Below are 18,572 nucleotides of genomic sequence, written 5' to 3'. Positions count from 1 at the left end.
AACCAAAATTTGTATTTTTTCATGCATAACAGATTCTAGAGTGAGCCTCAAGTCCTCCAAGTTCTTTCATATGAGATTAAATCTCGGTGTTAGCAGAATCAGGGTTTAGTTTCCATCTTTCTGACAGCCTTCTGGTTTACTACTATTGATAACTTCTTGCATTATTTGCGATGTCTCCTATCCAACATATGAATTCCAGTTGGAGTTCTTTGATATTATTGGATTATCACACTTGTCAAACTGTGCCTTGATGCCTCCCACTCACATATCTGCCCTGAGGCAAGTTTTTTGTGGTATTCCTTGTATTGCAGAAATCTGCTGAATTTCCATCTGCACTCTTTTTAATATTAATAGACTTGAAAGTTTACAGAATTATAGACCTGATCTAAATTCTAATGAATGTACAGGAAAGAATCACGTTAGCTACACAGRATACTCAGCAAAAGGAGAAATTAAGCTCAGAATGGCCAGTGGTGTCAGATCTGAATACAACAGCAAAGCATCTTTCAGATGACAACTATGTTAGACAAAGCTCTGAAACACAAACATGAAATACACACAGTAAGGTTGCAACATTCTTTTCTCTGTGACCAGGACAATCTGCATTTTAACAGAGGTAGTAAGCTACATTTTTCTGCTACTGTAAATACACATTCATATGAACTCACCCATCCATACCTGAAAAGAAGATGGCTGCATGTTTTACAATATCATACACATTTTTAAAATGTTGCATTTTTTCCTAGTCACATAAATACAAATAAATAAGTAAATAAATAGGAGAGTTCCTCTTAGCTTTTAAAAATAATGCATTCATTAATTATTACATTATTTTCTTGGGCTAGAGCATTTGTTCCCAATATTTGCACAGCTAGACATGCCCTGAATAACCAGAAGCATGTACCATTTATGAATAATGGTGGGTTGTATGAATACACAAAGAAGGTATCCTGTGCATTCTATGCTATGATCACATAGATTCAATGTTGATGTATTAAGATTGTGTATATAGTTATTTATAGGTTTGTTGGGAAAGAGTTAATAAAAACACACTCAGCCGATCCCACTCCAAAAAAAAGTCACTGAATTGCAAATCAATATGTTGCTCAGTGACTGTCATTTGACATGTATTGYGGACTACAGAAGGAGATGTGCAGAGTTCAACAGTGGGTGCTGAGGATCTGAGGTGCAGAAAAAGTACATTTCAGTACATTTCAGGTGCTCCTTACTTTGGATTGCCTTTAGTGGGATTCCCGGGATTAAGGGTTCATTTGTGGCTGTGGTACCCTCCCAGTGTATTTCTGGAAAAAACAACTTTTGGATTATTACATCCATAAAGAACACAGTTCATGTACTCCAAGACCAAGACACTACAAAATATAGACCATTAGGAGATTCTTGTCAGAAGAGCACTCCTGGATTAAAATGCCAGTGTGACTAAGAACTCACTTTACAAGGTCTTCTGGAAGCTGTTGGCAGATGTGTTGGTTTTGTGCTCTGATCAAATCAGTTACTGAAGGCCTTCACAAGCTCATAAATTAAGACACTGCACTCATAAACTGTGTTTTGAGCTCCACATGACAACAAAAAATAAATCTAAAGGGAAAAATGCAACTTTTTAATAATAAAGAATGCACTAGCAAACTGATGTTCTGATCTCAGAACCTTAGTTGCTTAATGGCGTGGGGTTTTTTTCTCAGAAGAAATGAGCCAGAAAGCTGAATGTTGTCTGTCAGAATTCAAAATAAATCTACAATTGTGGATGTTAGAAATGCTAGTAGTCTCTATTAAATCATTGACTATATTGCTGAGACTCTTAGGGATTGTTAATGACAGACACTTTAAAAATATGTTCACCTTAGCCCTTTTTGATAATCTCTGGGCTGAGACATTTTTTAATGTATCGTTGAGATGTCAGATATCACTGGATCAACATTGGCTATAAATGTTTCTTTGTGAGAAGGAGGCTTGTAAATATTGTAATTTAACCCAGTCCTGTTTGAGCTGAATAGATGATCAGACTTTCATCTGCAATGCTTCTCTTTCATGTCTAAGGTAAAGTGGCTGCTCTATACCTCAGCAGCCTACACACAACAGTCCACAGGAATGACTGATCAATGAGAGTTGGCTTCATGAACGCAAACACCACAGCCACAAAGGTGACTTGGCATCTGCCTGACTACTTTCAGGAGGGCAAAACTTTAGACAGAACTTGTAAATGAATGCTTGAGTTCCTTCAGAAAATAAAAAACAGAAAAGTCTTCTGATAATCTATGGCACACCAGACTCTTATTCTTTGGTTCATCATASACATCAAACTGCTTGATTTCAAATTACTCCAATGCATGGAAATGCACAGAATACCCTCAGCCTCTAGCACATCCATGTGAGTGCCTGACACAGSTTGCATTCAGTGTGAACTACAGATACTAAACAATAACATTTCTCACCCCTCTCTAGAGACCGAGAGAGGAAGGTTTCAAAGGCATAAATAACCAATTCTGAAATCAGTGGGAATTAGATGCTAAAGCTTCCATCTGTGCTATTGCATACATTTGCTGTCCATATGCTACTTATGGAGTACTGAAAAGACAGTGCAGGTATCTATGTGCTGGCAGCTGAGACTCAATTACACTGCAAAATGCACATGCTGTGCATATCTATCACCTTCTTGCTTCCTCTTACTGATCAAAACATAATCAACTTGATCCGACCTTCATTAAACAATTGTCAGTCACCGCCGTACTAACTTTGCCTAGTGACAGTTCATCCTAATWGTATCAGCCAGAATAAACTGAGTAAGTCAGTCATGAAAATAAAGCCAAGTTGCCATTGTTTAAAAGACTTCGGGTAACCATCACTGTTGCTGCTATCAAAAGGCATTTGGGTTTTCTTTTTCCTCTTTCATTTTTAAAGAGTTCAGGAACTTCCTTCATTGCTGCAAGCTTCCCTGAGGAACAGAAAAGGAAGCATGGAGGAATTGCTCTGTGTGTACTACCAGAAGACAACAGAGCAAAGGAAAAAGCTCTCCATGTGCATTTGCTCAAGGATGTGAACAATGGTAGTGGAGAAGACCCTCAGCCAACATAGGCCAGACATATAATTCTCACAGTCAGAATGTTTAAATGAAATKCTYTTACCAAGAAAAGCAACAGGCAGCRAAATGGTTGGACGGCAATTTAGACTGAGATGTGCAAATATCTTCATTCCAAAAATGGGCACTTTAAGCTTTTATTCTTTTCAMAAGGACCTAAATATTAATGTCAAAATATATTGGTACTCACAAATCTCCACATAGTATTTTGCTGAAACACTTCAAGTTCCAAATTTCCATATTTATTTTTTGYCCATCATTGGATAATTATTTACTGTTGGCTATTGTCCTAAAAATCCTTCCTGAACTTAARGATTTCACTTTTGACCTAGTATCCACAAATACCATAGACATAAACATGAATAGTCAATGCTCAGCTTTTTCAGAAAGCTGTTGTAAAAGAACAGATATGTCTAGAGAACAGCTGAGGAGCTGTTGGGGAATGCTTTTGGAATCAGGGCTCCTTTTTCTACACTTTTGCCATAGACAATTTCTTCTTTAGAATATACTGGGGTGGGCACCACTTCCACTGAAACCAGTTCCCAACCTCTTTCCCTTCATGAAAGCATAAGTTAAAAAAAAAAAAAAAAAACCAAAAAAAAAAACCCACCAACCAAAAAAACAACAAAAAACCAACAAAAAAACCAAAACTACCAAAAAACATGACTAACTGAAAGATAGGCAAAGGATKATGTCAAATCTCTGTTGTTCAGATACTTGTGTAGGTTTCAGACCATCATTACTGACTTACAGGAAAGCTCCAAAAGCAGAGCACACTTCTTAGGAAAGCTCTGGAAATGCTGCTTAGGGCTGACTCAGAAAAGCAAGGATAGCCTTCAGTCTTGCAGTCTTTCCTGGAATGGAAGATGCAAGCTGAAATGTCCAAGAGTTAAAACATGACACAAAGACCAGAAACTTACCTCCCTATCCTTGTTCTCCTCTGGGTTATCATGAGCWAACTTTTATGTGAAACGATCATAGAATATCTCAAGTTGGAAGGGACCCATATGGACCACCAAGTCTAATTCCCTGCTCCTTGCAGGGCTATCTAACACTAAACCATTACAAAKAGCATTGTCTAGAGGGTTCTTGTACTCTGACAGACTTGGTGTCATGATCTCTCCCCTGGGGTGACTGTTTCGGTGACTGGGCATCCACACAATGAAGAACCTTTTCCAAATATCCATCCTGAACTTTCCCTGATGGACCTTCATGCCATCCCCTCATGTCCTATCACTGATCACCAGAGAGAAGAGATCAGCACCTCCCCCTCCACTGCCCCCCTTGAGGAGGTCACCCCTCAGCCTCCTCCCAGCTGAACAAACCAAGTGACCTCAGCCACTCCTTGTAAGTCTTGCCCTCAAGACCTTTCCCCACCTTGGTCCCCTCCCCCAGACGCACTGAAATAGTCTGATGTCCTTCTTACATTAAGGCACCCAAACCAGCACAGAGTGCTCGAGGTGGGGCTGCAGCAGTGCAGAGCAGAGCGGGACAGTCACTGCCCTGTGGGACAGTCACTGCCCTGTGGGACAGTCACTGTCCTCCCCTGGCTCACTGTGCTCTGCTGGATGCTCCCCAGGATCCAGCTGGCCCTTTTGGCTGCCAGGGCACGCTATTGACTCATACACAGCTCGCCATCAACCCAAACACCAGATCTCTTTCTCCAGGGCTGCTCTCCAGCCTCTCATTCCTCAATTTGTACATATAACCAGGGTTACGTCATCCCAGGGGAAGAGACCAGCACTTGTGCTTGTTAAATTGTGCTGATGGGATTTCCATCCCAGAACCGTGGGAAGGTGCTGGATCCCACAGTGATAGGATTGGTGAAAGAATGTATAATGAGCTTGAAACAAGAATTTTCATTGCTCTTGTGTTTGTCTTTTCTGAATATGCAATCCCTTGGATTATTTGTTGTCCAGGCACACTTGTTTGGAGCCTCTAACCAAGACAAGTGAATACCACTCTAAAGGAAAAAAGAGGTCAAGAAGCAAACCTTCCCTTTCCCACAAGGTGGAAATTGGCTAGGTGGCATGTAGTGTATGTCTCTACATTCSTACCCTCACATTGCAAGCCAGGCAAGATTTTGGCCAACACAGGCATAGCACCTCATGAGAATGCAGATTAGTCATAGCAACAACATGTCCCATCTCAGAAAACCAACATAGCTGGTTGAGAAGAAAGGGAGAAGATGTTTGCAAGCTACRTCAATTACATAAACCAACATCCATGACATCCATTTGCTGTTTGTCTTGGACAATTTTTACAGTAGAATGTTACTGCAGGAGAGTTGTTCAGGGCATACACACTGTGTATGGTGGCACTCTGGGGCAAAAGAAATTAGCCTTTCTTCCATACTAAGTTTCTGCAAAACAGAAAACAGGCAAGCAACAGAGGTACAGTAACCCCAATACCAACAGTTTCACTGATCTCAATGAAACACACCAGAGATACAGGCTAGATATTAATTAAAGACTCACTCTAGTGCCAATTATTGCAGAGTAGAAAGCTGAAGTGGGCAAAATGCAAATTAAGTATTTTTGTGTTTGTGCCTCTGATAGTACTTTTCAGTGGAGAAAGTAGAAGCCTAAATAAATATGCTTACAGTAGAGTTTGTAAATAAAACTTCAGGAAGTATCCACAGTGAGAATTAATTGAACTGTAAGGCTTTTTCTGATACCAGGAAAATCTTATTGGTTATGGCTGATCTTTCCACCCGCATCTCCATCCATTTCACACTCTTGCTCTCTGCTGTTGGTTTTTGGTTTTGGTGAAGCACTGTCTTCAGATTGCTGTTAGTGAAAAGCACCATACAGTTTGGCTGCATTCTGTGAGCCCTTTGGCATCAAAAGAAGCTGAAAGTGATCCCCATCATGTACAAATAACTTGTTATGGGGTAAAATGTTGGATCCTGTACACATTGAGGCATTCTCATAGCTCCTGTTGAGTGTTAGGTGTGTATGGAAAGGACCTGTAAGAGCCAGGCTTTCACAGGGGGAAATGCTCAGCATTCTCAGGAACTTTGAAGTCAGGCATCAAAGTGCTGAGCATCAGGGTGCTCAGCACTTCTCAAAATCCAGCCCTGCATGATGCAGATTTTGAAACACAGGATAATTTCCACACCAGCAGCATCTATGAGTTTTGATATTAGCTGTTGCCTGAGAAATCAAGACAAAAACATACCAATTTATTTGGATTTTTATAAGGAAATAGAGCATAAGCATTATATATTTATGTGCTTTCTTTGCACAGAGACCTTTCTACTGAACAACACTACGATGTCACTCAGCTGGGGGAAAAAAACAAAAAGTGATGTGTGCATGAATGATGAACTGTAAGTTTAAATTTTCAATTAACCATATTGTGAATTTAGTGAATATGGCAGCAAACTGAGCATTYATTCTACTCTGGTGGTGTGTTGTGCAGCTATGATATGAAATTGAAGGGCCRTGTTCTGCAAAAAGGGATTAGCTARCAAMAAAGGACARCAAACAYACTGGGAAGGAAATTCAGAATACAGCATTGTGCCACTTCAGATCAAGTAGCTCTTCAACAAGAATCTCTGAATTTGCTTTATAGGTTGCCTATGTTTATCAACTAATAATACCCAAAAATAATAGCCTTTKTACTAATTAGAATCCAGATCAAACTGAAGTGACTGAAGTAACCATGACACTATATGGATTTCAGTCCATTTTTTTCTCATACATATTTATATATATGCATTTTTTGAGGAGGCTTGTCAAGGATTATTTTCCTCATTGCTGCTGTACAAGAGGTATTTGAGTCAATTTGGGTGCTGYGGGATTTTTGCAATCCAACATTTTGCCACTTGATGGCACCAGCAAAACACTTAAACTTGATCAAACTACCGAGATTTCAAATTAAGGTAGTTTGAAGCATAGATGTAAATTCTTCAAAAGAAGAAAATAAACAACYTCTTATATCAGCATTGATAACTTCAGTATATTAGAAATCTGAGAACAATTCTGCAATGATCATACAGTTAACTTCACAGGGCTGTGAAGTGCATTCCTYGTGACAGCTGCTCACCAGAATGGATCATCCAGGTACAAAGGCTGAGGAAGAGAACACGGCACCTTTCTGGAGATTTTCTTCCTTAATAGGAAGCAACCAGGGACTGCTGTRACTCTGTGCCCTTGTACCAGCTATRTAAGGAGGAATGAGATTTTACAGGAGTAGGTCAAACTCTGCCCCCATACACACTGAAAAGCACATAACCTTGGACTCTGAATATTTGACCAACAGATCATTAAAATGCTTTCTCCATTATTATGCAGGCACATCTTAACCTGAAATATCAAAAACTATTTTCCTTTTTCCTAGTTTAAGCATTTTCTTTCCCTATAAAAAATCTATTTTCTTGATCTTTACAAGACCTTTAAATTGAAGGAAAGAATATATTCTTTAAAACAAAGAGTGAAACATGCACTCAGAAGAAGTCTTCCACATTCATAGTCCAAGGTCTTTCAGAGCAAACATTCTTCCTGTCATCAGGAGTTATTAATTGCTGACAGCCACATGGAACCTTTCCGGAAAAATACACTCTGAGTGGTGCTAAGCAGACCTACCTGGGAGCTATTAACACTCAGTTTATCTACCTTATAGCCTGTGAGGGATCGTTTCAGCCATTACTGTCTTTTRTGGGAAATTCATTACCAGGTATTGGCAATACCTTCTTACATTTTCATGGACCAACAACGCCTTTGCCTTAAGGATCAACACTATCCATCTTTGTGCAGTTTTGCACTAGAATCGATCACGGAGTTTGTGCAGATGTGCTTTGCTAAGTGCACTGGCAGTGGGTCACATGCATACGCCTTCCCAGTCAAATGTACTGGAGAAAAGTAGTTGCCTCCTTCCTTCTGCAGGCGTAATGAGTCCTAAAGTTCRCATCAAACAAGACCACAAAAATTGGGAAAGGCCTTGAAAAGCACCCTTCAGCCACTGTCAAGAGCCCTAGTTATGCAGACACATATGAAGCTAGAGTATCAGCATCTGTACTCTGTACTTCCACTGAAAAGGTTTTCAGTGGGTTTAGTGACAGCACAGAATGAATGAAAATGGGGGTTTTTTGTTTTTTTTTGGCTTATGGGTTTTAATCTAGTTTTGCTCTTTATCATGCCACAAAGTATTTACATTCCTCTSGCTGTCTCCCAGCTCCTTGACTTCTGGTGGTTCCCAGACCTGCAGATTCCTGACCAAGCAGGTTTTAAGGTTAGGCAAGGTATGTGATTGCCTCCCTTTAYAAGAATAAAAGGCTGCAGAGAAAGTCAATTTACACATTTGAAACCATTTATTCTCTAGTTGTAATTTCGTTTCTGTTAAAATTGGCAAGAGTGATATGTCTGATTCTCTTAATAATTTACAGAATACATGGGAAAGTGACAGGAGGGAGAAGCAAAGCGTTCTCTGGCCTGATCTAGAAAAGAAGGTGAAGATCATGAGGCTCTATACACTGCATGACTTTCAGGCTAAAACCACACCTGAGAAAAGGAACAACTCTTTAGAGACCCCTGGCATGTGTTGGAGAGTAGAAAAGTAGTACTAAGTGGGAAACTGTCATGAAGGTCRCACAGGTTTCAATGTGTCTGTTATTACTGAAAGAGTGCATCTCTCCACCTAGTGCTCTGACATCATAAGGAAAGCTGCAGAACCACTGCATGGAAGCCAGTGTCTCCAMAAGGACAGTCTCTCTCATGTGAAACTTGATTTATGCCTATTTTATCAAAATTTTTTTTGAAGAGTGCCCACAGTGCACTCATTGCTAGGAAAATGGGATGGTGTTTGTCTGGAGCACTCCCTGGATTTGTTCTCGGCCTTTCCAAACGGGGAGAATAAATCCCTCCACAGTGAGCCTTGACTTCTTTTCAACAGACAGATAGACTCCATATGCTCTATGGACTGAACATAAAGGGGCAGATAACATAATATTGTTTCTTGTGTAATACTGGCAGACTCCAGCAAAAGTCTCATAGAACTCCAGTGAAAGCATCTCAGTGCCACATTTTGAAAAACTGCTGATATCTTACTTTCTTTTCCAAAAAAAAKCTCTACCTTTCTTCTTTCTCTTCTGCCATCTRTTCTGGGTGGCTTCAGGTTTGATTRYCCAGTGTGAGTTTTAAAAACATAACAAATATTCTAAACAACTCTCTACCCTTGAAAATGCAGAACTTTGCTGGCTGTTACAACCTGAGCTCACAAACCTTCTCTAAATCATGGCAGTCATGGAAATGCATGTTCATCCTTATTTTATTGCTGCCTTGAGTTTAGATGTTATAATGAAAAGTGATCTACAATGGTTCTTAAGTAGTTCTGCCRTGCCAGAGCTCAAAGCTCCATTTATGTGTATCAGCAGTATGTTCAATTATTGCAGTGAAAAATGYAACAAGTCACACTGTAACACAACAAAAGGGAAAATGAAAMTAYTTCTTAGTATTTYTTTTCAATTCACATTCTGTTACAATAATACMACTGTAACAGAAYGTGAATTGAAAAGAAACTYTAAGAAGTATTCTTCATATCTACAGTACCAGTAGAYACACATCAGTTCTAACTGTAGAAATGGAAAATCAATTAGAATTATCCATGGAATACACTTTCAAAGCTGGTCTGTAAGTATGGGATTTCTAGAAAGGCTTCCCATTATTAAGACAGACATGAAATTTGAATCAGAGTCCCAGTTCGTTATAAATGTAACAATATACAAAYGGTTGCCAGAATTCAACACTTTAARTSCTGTTAYCTTGTAGCATCACACATTAAAAGTAGWTCTTTTGTTCAGCTCAGCTGAAGCATGAGTTATGCTGGCACAGCAATTTGTGAGATATCACACCTCATGTTGATTGCAGTGAGTCCCATAGCAGCACAGCACAGATTTCATTATAAAGTGCCTGACTTTTGTATGTGGTATCAAAATGCGTGAATAAAATTGATCTAGCAGTTTATCTTTRAAAYACCCATGTTAGTACAGAAAGAARTAAGCACAGGACTGTRTTTGAACTCTTTTGGTGAAGGGACYTATTTCCTCTTTGTAACCATATGACACCTATCTTTGTGGAGACTGATTCAATAATGGAATGGCCCAGCTGCACCCTGAGTCACAGATGACTTGAAGAGAGTTGGGTGCARCTCCCATGTCACAGCTATGTCATTAGCCAGGCCACTGAACAAACCCCAGCTATGGGAGGAACAGAGTTCCCACAGGAACTGCTAAGGCTAAAATGAAGTTCCTGCAGGGCCTCTGTCCTCATGCTGAGCAAGGAGAGGAGTCCTGAGAAGTTACCACCACCGCCTGCTTGGGAATGAATCTGCAACATCCCTCTTCTCATTGAGGAAAAGAAAGGGTTTTAGCAACGTGTAGATTTTTGTACACAGYTTGAAGAAACAAGAAACCTTGTGTGACAATGTATAAATAATACAGCCTAAAAAAGGACTATCATCTGACAACATCTCCAACCCATTTACAATGGACCCCTTGACGAAAGGTCTGGGAGTAGATAAGCCTTTCTTATGAAATACACATGATTTTGGAGACCTCAGTGAACAACTTAGATTAGCCCAGTAATACTGTACTTCAGGCTTTTATTTTTATTTTACCATGAAGAGCCATTAAGCAAATTAATTACTTTTTCAACCTTAGATATTCTTCTGACTTGGTTAAATTGCCAGGAGACTCTTAGCTAGGATTTGTGATTAAATTCTTGCCCTTTAAAGTTAGTGTTTTATTTTGCTCACCTTTAAAAAAAAAAAAAGGCTGCAAGGTAAAATATAAATTATGTATTAGCATGGTATGAATATGTATTTTCTCTGCAAGTATAAACAAGGGGTTTTTTTGTTTTGCATTACTGATAAAAGGATTTTTTTTATTTATTTATTTTTTGTACTAATCGTACATACCATTGTTAAATAATATAGAGTTTATTACACAAAAATCTAAGATTTTTTGTTCTTCACTCTGTTTTAAAAAGACATTCCACAGATCACATGTTCCTGATGTCTTTTCAGTCTTCAGCACCTGGCAACACAAAACATTCYTCACATAATGAGTGGTATCAGAAAGAACACTGCCTGCACTGCTTACACATCGATTTGTCCCYAATGTATATTGACTGCACTGATTCAGATAAAGCGTGGGAGATGCAAATGAGAGCAGGTCACTCTAGGTAAACCATTACTTTTCTTCCCTAATATARACTTCCCAAACCACCAGACTTTGGCTAGGTACATTTCAGTAGTATCTTATCTTTCCTTAATGAAATAAAAGGGCAGGTTTTTCCTCTCATAGCCATAATAACACAGTGCAGGTTCCTTGGCAATAAGTASCAGCAACACTAAGAGGCACAAAAATCTCTCAAACAAAGCATGCAATGATTAGTTTTAGAAGATTAGAAGTGTTTGCCTAGCAAACCCTGCCTACCACCTGCTCTCCTAACAAATAGAATCTTGCTGAGTTGCCCATGGGTCTGTTGGGTTTTCTTGGCTGTGTTGTTCATGGCCTCTTTACTTAATGTAAATTAAAGTGTTTGAGAGTACCTATAAGGCACAACTTCTCTCTCATAAAGCAGATTTATGAGAGAGAAGCCTCAGAGAAGTCCAGGTTGGTACAACATCTCATTATGTCATGATGCACAACTTCAGGAAGTGAATTAATTTGGCTCCTGTACAAGACGGTGACTTTGCTTTACAAAGCAGTTCAGGGAAGGGGTTTGCTCTCAGGAAGCTGCTGTATGCAGTTGTGCTAAAATTAAAACTTTCTTACTGAAATAAACTACTGCTTTAATTTTCTTCAGATTTCATTATTCCCCTGATTTTAATAARTCTTCAATTACTCTATCATTTAAAACTTAAAGCTGAAAAGAACAGCCACAAGAATGTGGGCACTCCATGAAATCCCAGTTCTCAGTATCCCATAAAATCTCCAGTTTAGCTTTACTCTCCTTCCTCCCACAAATTAATGTCTTCTTAGAGACAAATTTTGATTACACAAGCACAAACTCAGCTACTATTAATTGAAGCTGCGCAAGARTCTAGTCCACATTTTACTTCCCTTAAGCAACATAAAAGTAAATGAGAATCAGTATGATTGATCATGTATTAAAGCTGCAAGGGCAGCATCATTGGGAATTCTTTGCAGGGTACAAGCAAAAGAGGATTAAAGAACTAAGATACCATCTTTTTGATTCTCACATCTCTCCCAGTTCCTGCAAAGTGTTATATTTAATCTGAAACTCAGTGAAATGTGAAATAAGGACATTTTTTTCTTTCTGTTTTTCTTCCTGACAACTCAAACCAACCCAAGACCACTGTGCCATTTCCCCCTCTCATCTCTACCCTACACACATTTCTAGGTACGCCAAGTCCCCAAACTTCAGATCACCCGAGGATCGAGACACTAGAATCGATGCAAGCAGTCATCAACCTTCCCACCCCAGTATCTCTAGCAAGGCTTTTGACATGGTTGTTCTGAGGAGTACCAGAGATAACACACTGTTGGTTTACCTTTTATTCTTGAAACTTACTTAGAAACGCTATGGCAGCCATGACTCTTTTTTTGCTGAAGTTTAACAGAAACTGAATACATCAGTGGTCAAGGTAAGCACATGGGCATAAATTAAAGCTATATGTGCTGATATATGCAGTTTCATGAACTGCATGAACTGATGAGGAGCACTTGGCAGCTCCTGACCACATAGGATTATGGGGAATTTGGGATAGGAGAAAGCCAGCACCTCTATGTGCCATGGCAGTGTTTGTCAGGAAGGGTTTGGCAGTAACTGAAACAGAAAAAGCATATGTGGCATGGATAAGAAGCTTTTCAGGAAAGTAAGAGCTGATAATGTTAACTGGGAGGTCAATTTGCATTAACTAGCTGCCATTCCCATTCACCAGTACAATGCTGTACTGTTATTTATATAGTGGGGTACGTGAATGATTTTTTATTGGAGTATTTGTCCATCCAAAACCAAAATAATTCCAAAGAATATTAAATGTTAGGAGCAGTCATTTTTAGTCAGTTTTTGTTGATCATTGGTCAATTTAAGAAACACTAATCGTGTGTGGAGGTGGACTTACAGAGCCTATTTTTGCACAACAGGAGGATCATCAGAGACCAAAATCTATTTCCAGCAAAGCTTAACAGGCTCAGAAATAGTAGGTAAGGGAGCAGATACCACTGGCACTCAGGAAATTTACTATTCCCTCCATACATTTTCATTTTCTCTGAGATTGGGACACTCCAGTTCTCATGACTGAAGAAGAAAYCCCTGGTTAAATACAGATAATCCAGACCACACTCAGGTGACTTTTACCAACAAGAAGGTTGTGCTTAAAAGCTTTGTGCCTTTTCCACATCTCATCTTTACAAAACTCATTGTAGCTATTATGTAATTAATGCTGGCAGCATCATTGTGAGGTAAATAAGGAAACAAAGGCAGAAAGACCGGACAGATAAAAAGTGGTGACAGAAACAGGGTTGGAAACTAATTGCACTGGAGTTTCATTTTCACAAGACATCTAGAAACACTCAGYTATTCCTGATGGTGACATTAGGAGTTCAGAATGAACTTCACAATTCATTAAGCTTTAAAGTTTGCTGATCCTGTTTGCAAAAATCAWGCACAGAAAATGCAGGAAGAATCTTCCCTGCTCATATGTGAATCAACCCAGAGCTCCCGCAACTGGCAATGGGAAGATGGTTTCCTGTAAAGACAGCTTTTTTTTCTGCTATAAGACCCAGCTCTCAGTTGCTTGTCACTACCTCTTTGTCTGAGRGAATCAGATTTCCAGATCTAGTGGKGCAGATGATCACKTAGAGTGCTTCCATAAAGACTRCATCACACATCMCTGGGTTAACTWATGCTGATTAAATAGCTGATCCAGTTTAATCCTGCTGATTTTGTATCAAAAGAGTGAAGTGAGTTCTGTTTGCACATCCATCAGGTCAGTTTCCAAAGGCAAAAGAGACATTAGTGGCAGCTCACAGAAAGCATCCTCTTCCACCAGCATCTCTGTCTTTACTGTGAGCATTCATCTGCAGTTTAAAATGCAGACACATTGGTCATTCTGATCAATGCAGACACACTGTTTACAGACGTGGCAACGGAAACAATAAGAGGCAGTTCGTTTAAGGCAGTTTATAATCATGACAACAAAAGAAAATGTACATAGTTTTCCCTGCTTACCATATGTGACTACCATGGAGAACTTGATTCCAAGTTATTTGACTTGAGTTCAGCTAAACTATGTACCTCTTGAAACTTCCACTTGAGTACTAACAGTGCAGCAAATACATTTTTCCAACAGTTTTTACTTTTATTAGAATTTGCTAAACAGATAACTTAAGGAGAGGAGGGCAACCAACACATTATTTCAAGTCTTTAAAGTAGTCTTCTCCACACAGCACAAATATTTGGTTTATACCCTACATATTTCTTCTTATCCTTCAGCTTTCCAAGTTCATCAAAGAAAATGTGCAAATATATTAGCCAAATCCACCAAAGAYAGTGACCCCCAAGACCACTTTTAAAGAGCTCAAATATAACTTGTCTCCAAGAATAACCAGTATGCTACAAAATACTGAAAGGGCTTTAGAGATAACAATATACAGTTGGGACTTCATGGGTAAGCAATTTTTATTAAATTAATTTAACAGGGATAGCAGTGTGAGACCAAATTAGCCCCTAAATTTCTCAAAGAATTTATTTTTTTTTGTCATTTAGTAACAAAGGACACAAAARCTGTAAATAACCCGAGGTCTTTCAGGGATATTGTACATTAATTCTGATTTTCCTAACKAATAAAAATATGTGACAATAAAATATGTCTTTGCTTAGGAATAGTTCCAATRTATCCCCTTATCCTGGATAACTATTACATAAAAGCAGTTTACAGATTGACTGGAGAACTAGATGAAGACAAAGAACTAATTAGTTCTGCATTTACTAAGAATCTCATGCTTCCACCACAAGTAATACTGGCAAGAGTACTATCAGATYCAGCTGGCAGAATTAAGCCTTCTCTTTGATAACACTTAAGCACAGGACAAAGCTCACTCTAAAGCAGAGGCAAAAGTTTAGAATACTAAATCAGTCCTGACACAGCTGGGTGAYAGAACTTCTGTAATGGATTAATGACTTTTTCAGAGTTTGCAGGAGGGGARATTATTGTGATTATCTGCTTACTTTTTATCTTATCATTTTAAGTTGGCACCAACACACAACAGCAATTCAAAAGACCTTTTGCCTTGAGGAGTGTGAGCAAACAGCATCCATGTAATGAGTTGGCAGCTGTCCTGTGAATGGTGCAGCACTGCAGAGACTGAAATGTGCTGGCTACATGTTCAGACGTGATTAATCAGGACAGTCTGACTGARCTCACCATTTTACTGTCCTTATTGCACTATGTGTTTGATAAGTGACTTATTACCACTGTAGGCTACTGCTTCCTTATTAACTGTACCAGTTTAAGTCTGGCAGAGTTTCTACGACTTATTTGCATGAGTGATTTGCCTTTCTTCCTCCAGGGTGCACCAGTAACATCAGCAGATTTTATTTTAACGCCAAGATTTACTCTTAAGAGTGTTATTGAAAAACTCTGTTTGTTGTCTTCGACATTTTTTATATTCTCTGTGACTTGTATAAAAGTGAAGATACTATCTGCATTAAATGTTACTCATGCAAGCAGAGCAAATCAAGCTGAGAGCTGAGTTGTGTTTTGCTAATGCATCATTACTTGTGATGGCTTTATATACACAGCTCTGATTGATTGTAACTGACTAAGCAATTCTGAAGGTAAAGAAGAAGGAACACATTCCTGCTCTGCTGGCTTTATAGCACTTYCAGGTTCAAACTGCATGGACTTACATAAAGCAGAGCAACTAAGTAAGGCGCGGTCATTTTCTTAGTTATAGTCCAAAATGGCTGTGGTTAAAAAGTCCCCAAGTTGTCCTGCTTTTCTGCTATTGGATTAAAACAAATCCAGATAAGGAAATCCTTTATGCTTTACATTTAACATCTAATACATTTACAAACTTCTGATAATTTACTCCCTTTATCTGAAATGGAAAAGCTGTCTAGAAAAGAAAATCACTGTTTTCTTCAGTGATGAAGAAAAAAAATGTTTTGCTTTATGATATTGAACACTTCAAAGAACACTTTCGATGGTTTGTCTCTGGAAATGAAAGTCCAGACTAGCAGCTTACATAAYTCAAAACTGAGCAGTTTATTGCCCTCTGGCTTCCAAAGTGTGATTGGTACAGGCTTGCCCTGGGCCATGCTGATTTACCTGAACAATACTCATCCACTTGAGGCATACATATATGGAATATCAAACACTCAGATTGTGCAGCACAGTAACTGCTGAAGTTCATTCTTTGGCTGCGGGACTCAAGTGTACTTTATGTTTGAACAGCTYCCTTGGCTCTGCACCAGTATCTGAAGCGTCATAAATGCAAATGATTCATACAGRTAAACAGTATGTGAGCAGTGCATCAAACTGTGGTTGAGAAAGCTAAAATGTCACATGCTAATGGCTAGAGCATCCAAAAAAACCACTTGCAGCAGTTCCTTTAAAAAGTTAAAAACACACCAATGCAAGTCACTGTTTATACTATCATATTGTTATGAGACCACATGTGAGGTCTCATGTAAGAAGACAGATACTTATAGAAGAAAGGAGAGCACAAGACATCTATACCCATTTATATCTTACCTACTGGAGTGAAACAGAATATTTTCTTTTCCAAACCAAAGTGACTCTGGGTTCCCTGCATACAGCGCCAGTAGTGAAGGGCTGGGCTGCTTCTCTTTGCCAGAGTGACTTCTAACCATGCCTTCTCACTAGTCACAGAAAATGGTCTGCTAAAATAAGCAGTTCCTGCTAAGAGACGTAGATGGCAGTATAAATCCTGCTACTTTCTCCATACAGAAAAACATTTCTGCTGATCTGTCACAAGTTTGACCTCCTGAAGGGTGCACTCCATGCTTATTTCAAGGTGAACATCCCTATGAATCCATTCAGCAAAAACAGTGCTCCTTCAGATGCCTTCACTTGTGCTCAGCTCCCTCTAATTGTCTGGTGATAGTCATCACCAGCTGCCAAGGCTGAGTGAAATAAAAAGAGCAGCCAGCCTTGGTCAGCAGTGCAGTGACAGAAAGCACAGACCAGAAATGGGATGTGAGCCAAGAGCAGGACACTGTCTCAGACATGCTACCAGAAAGWTCCTTATCTTGATTCAAGCCCAACAATAAACAACCTCCTGAAAATCACTGACATTTTGCAAATGGAAGCATTGTAGAGGSAGCATCTTTCTGGAAGGCCCAAATTTGAATCCCTTCCAAAATCAACATGCACACTTTCCTAAAAAGACTTCAAGCCCAGATATATGGATCAACATACAATATGGATCTGGGAAAATCCAGTCAACCTGAGTAGGCCACGCTTATCACTGGATGYAAAGCATGAGGAAAGTAGAATTTTGTTGCACAAACTTTGTCATCAAGAAACGTGTCAGCCTGCATGGAGACAGAAGGATGGGCCAAGAGAGAAAACATTGCCTGAATGGATCCCTAGCTGTGAAGTTCCTCACCACCAGATAGTGCTGATGGAGGTGAAACATTCCTTCTCTAAGGCAGCAGCACAAAAACRTTTACATGATTCTGTAAAAGGAGAGAGGAAAAAACCTCACAGATAATACTACTTGGAGAGACACAAGTCCTATGGTTTCAATGCTTTTTATTTTTTTAACTGACACATTCTTTTAAAAATGAAGTAACAAATAAAAAKAACTTCAATGTAAATTGGCTGGCCTTTCCCAGAGAACCATAATAAATTCAAACAGTAAAGAGAAGAGCCATTAGGGTAGCCCAGGATATGTGCAGGCTCTTTGAGAACACTAGGAGAGCTTGTCTAGGTCTAGAGGCTGTGAAAACAGGACTGCTCTAGAGAAACACATTAGGGGGGATAAACACTGGTAATGGAAAGAGTTGGTTCATTAAAGGCCAAATGGATWAATAAATGAGCATTACAGTCTGACTGAGAATAAACTTAGGGTGGGTATCACAAGATGATTTATAATGTTCACAGGAGGGAGCTTCAGAAATAGCTGAAGAGAGGATCAGAAAACAGGCTCCTTCCATTTAGGAAAGGAGCTATGACACAGCTGCCAACAACAGCTACTGACCCAGGAAGGCTCTTTGCAGGCCCTCACAAACACCAAGCTTCCATGCTAAAAGGACCCTCTGCTACTCTGCAGGGAGTCAAATGCCAATAAAGACAGCACTGCCACACACACGGGGACAAACATTCACATGAACTGTGAAGTCTCTTYGTCTGTGCACAGCACATTCCCAAAGGCTCCATACTCTAAGGCTRACTGTGACCTCTCCAAGCCCMCATTCCTATGTCAGACCTATTGTGGCTTGTGTCTCAGACCCTTCTCTCTCATTTTTCACTTATTGTC

General features: G+C 39.3%; 1 protein-coding gene across 1 annotated transcript in view; it reads left to right on the top strand.

Moving 5' to 3' along the window:
* The window catches only part of SPMIP4 (sperm microtubule inner protein 4), a 24,238-nt gene extending 6,434 nt beyond the window's left edge, over positions 1–17,804 (top strand). The window contains 11 exon segments of the mRNA XM_057365441.1: positions 2,912–2,969; positions 2,971–3,061; positions 6,346–6,392; positions 6,394–6,425; positions 8,245–8,339; positions 10,258–10,293; positions 12,429–12,607; positions 14,560–14,734; positions 14,947–15,080; positions 17,409–17,458; positions 17,618–17,804. Coding sequence (XP_057221424.1) covers positions 2,912–2,969; positions 2,971–3,061; positions 6,346–6,392; positions 6,394–6,425; positions 8,245–8,339; positions 10,258–10,293; positions 12,429–12,607; positions 14,560–14,734; positions 14,947–15,080; positions 17,409–17,458; positions 17,618–17,804 — 1,084 coding nt within the window.
* Positions 17,805–18,572: the final 768 nt, after the last annotated feature.

Source organism: Malurus melanocephalus, unplaced genomic scaffold (assembly GCF_030028575.1).
Source record: "Malurus melanocephalus ecotype Western Australia unplaced genomic scaffold, MMel_1.1 scaffold_53, whole genome shotgun sequence".
In the NCBI taxonomy this organism is placed as follows: Eukaryota; Metazoa; Chordata; class Aves; order Passeriformes; family Maluridae; genus Malurus; species Malurus melanocephalus.
This window is presented reverse-complemented; position numbering and strand designations above follow the sequence as displayed.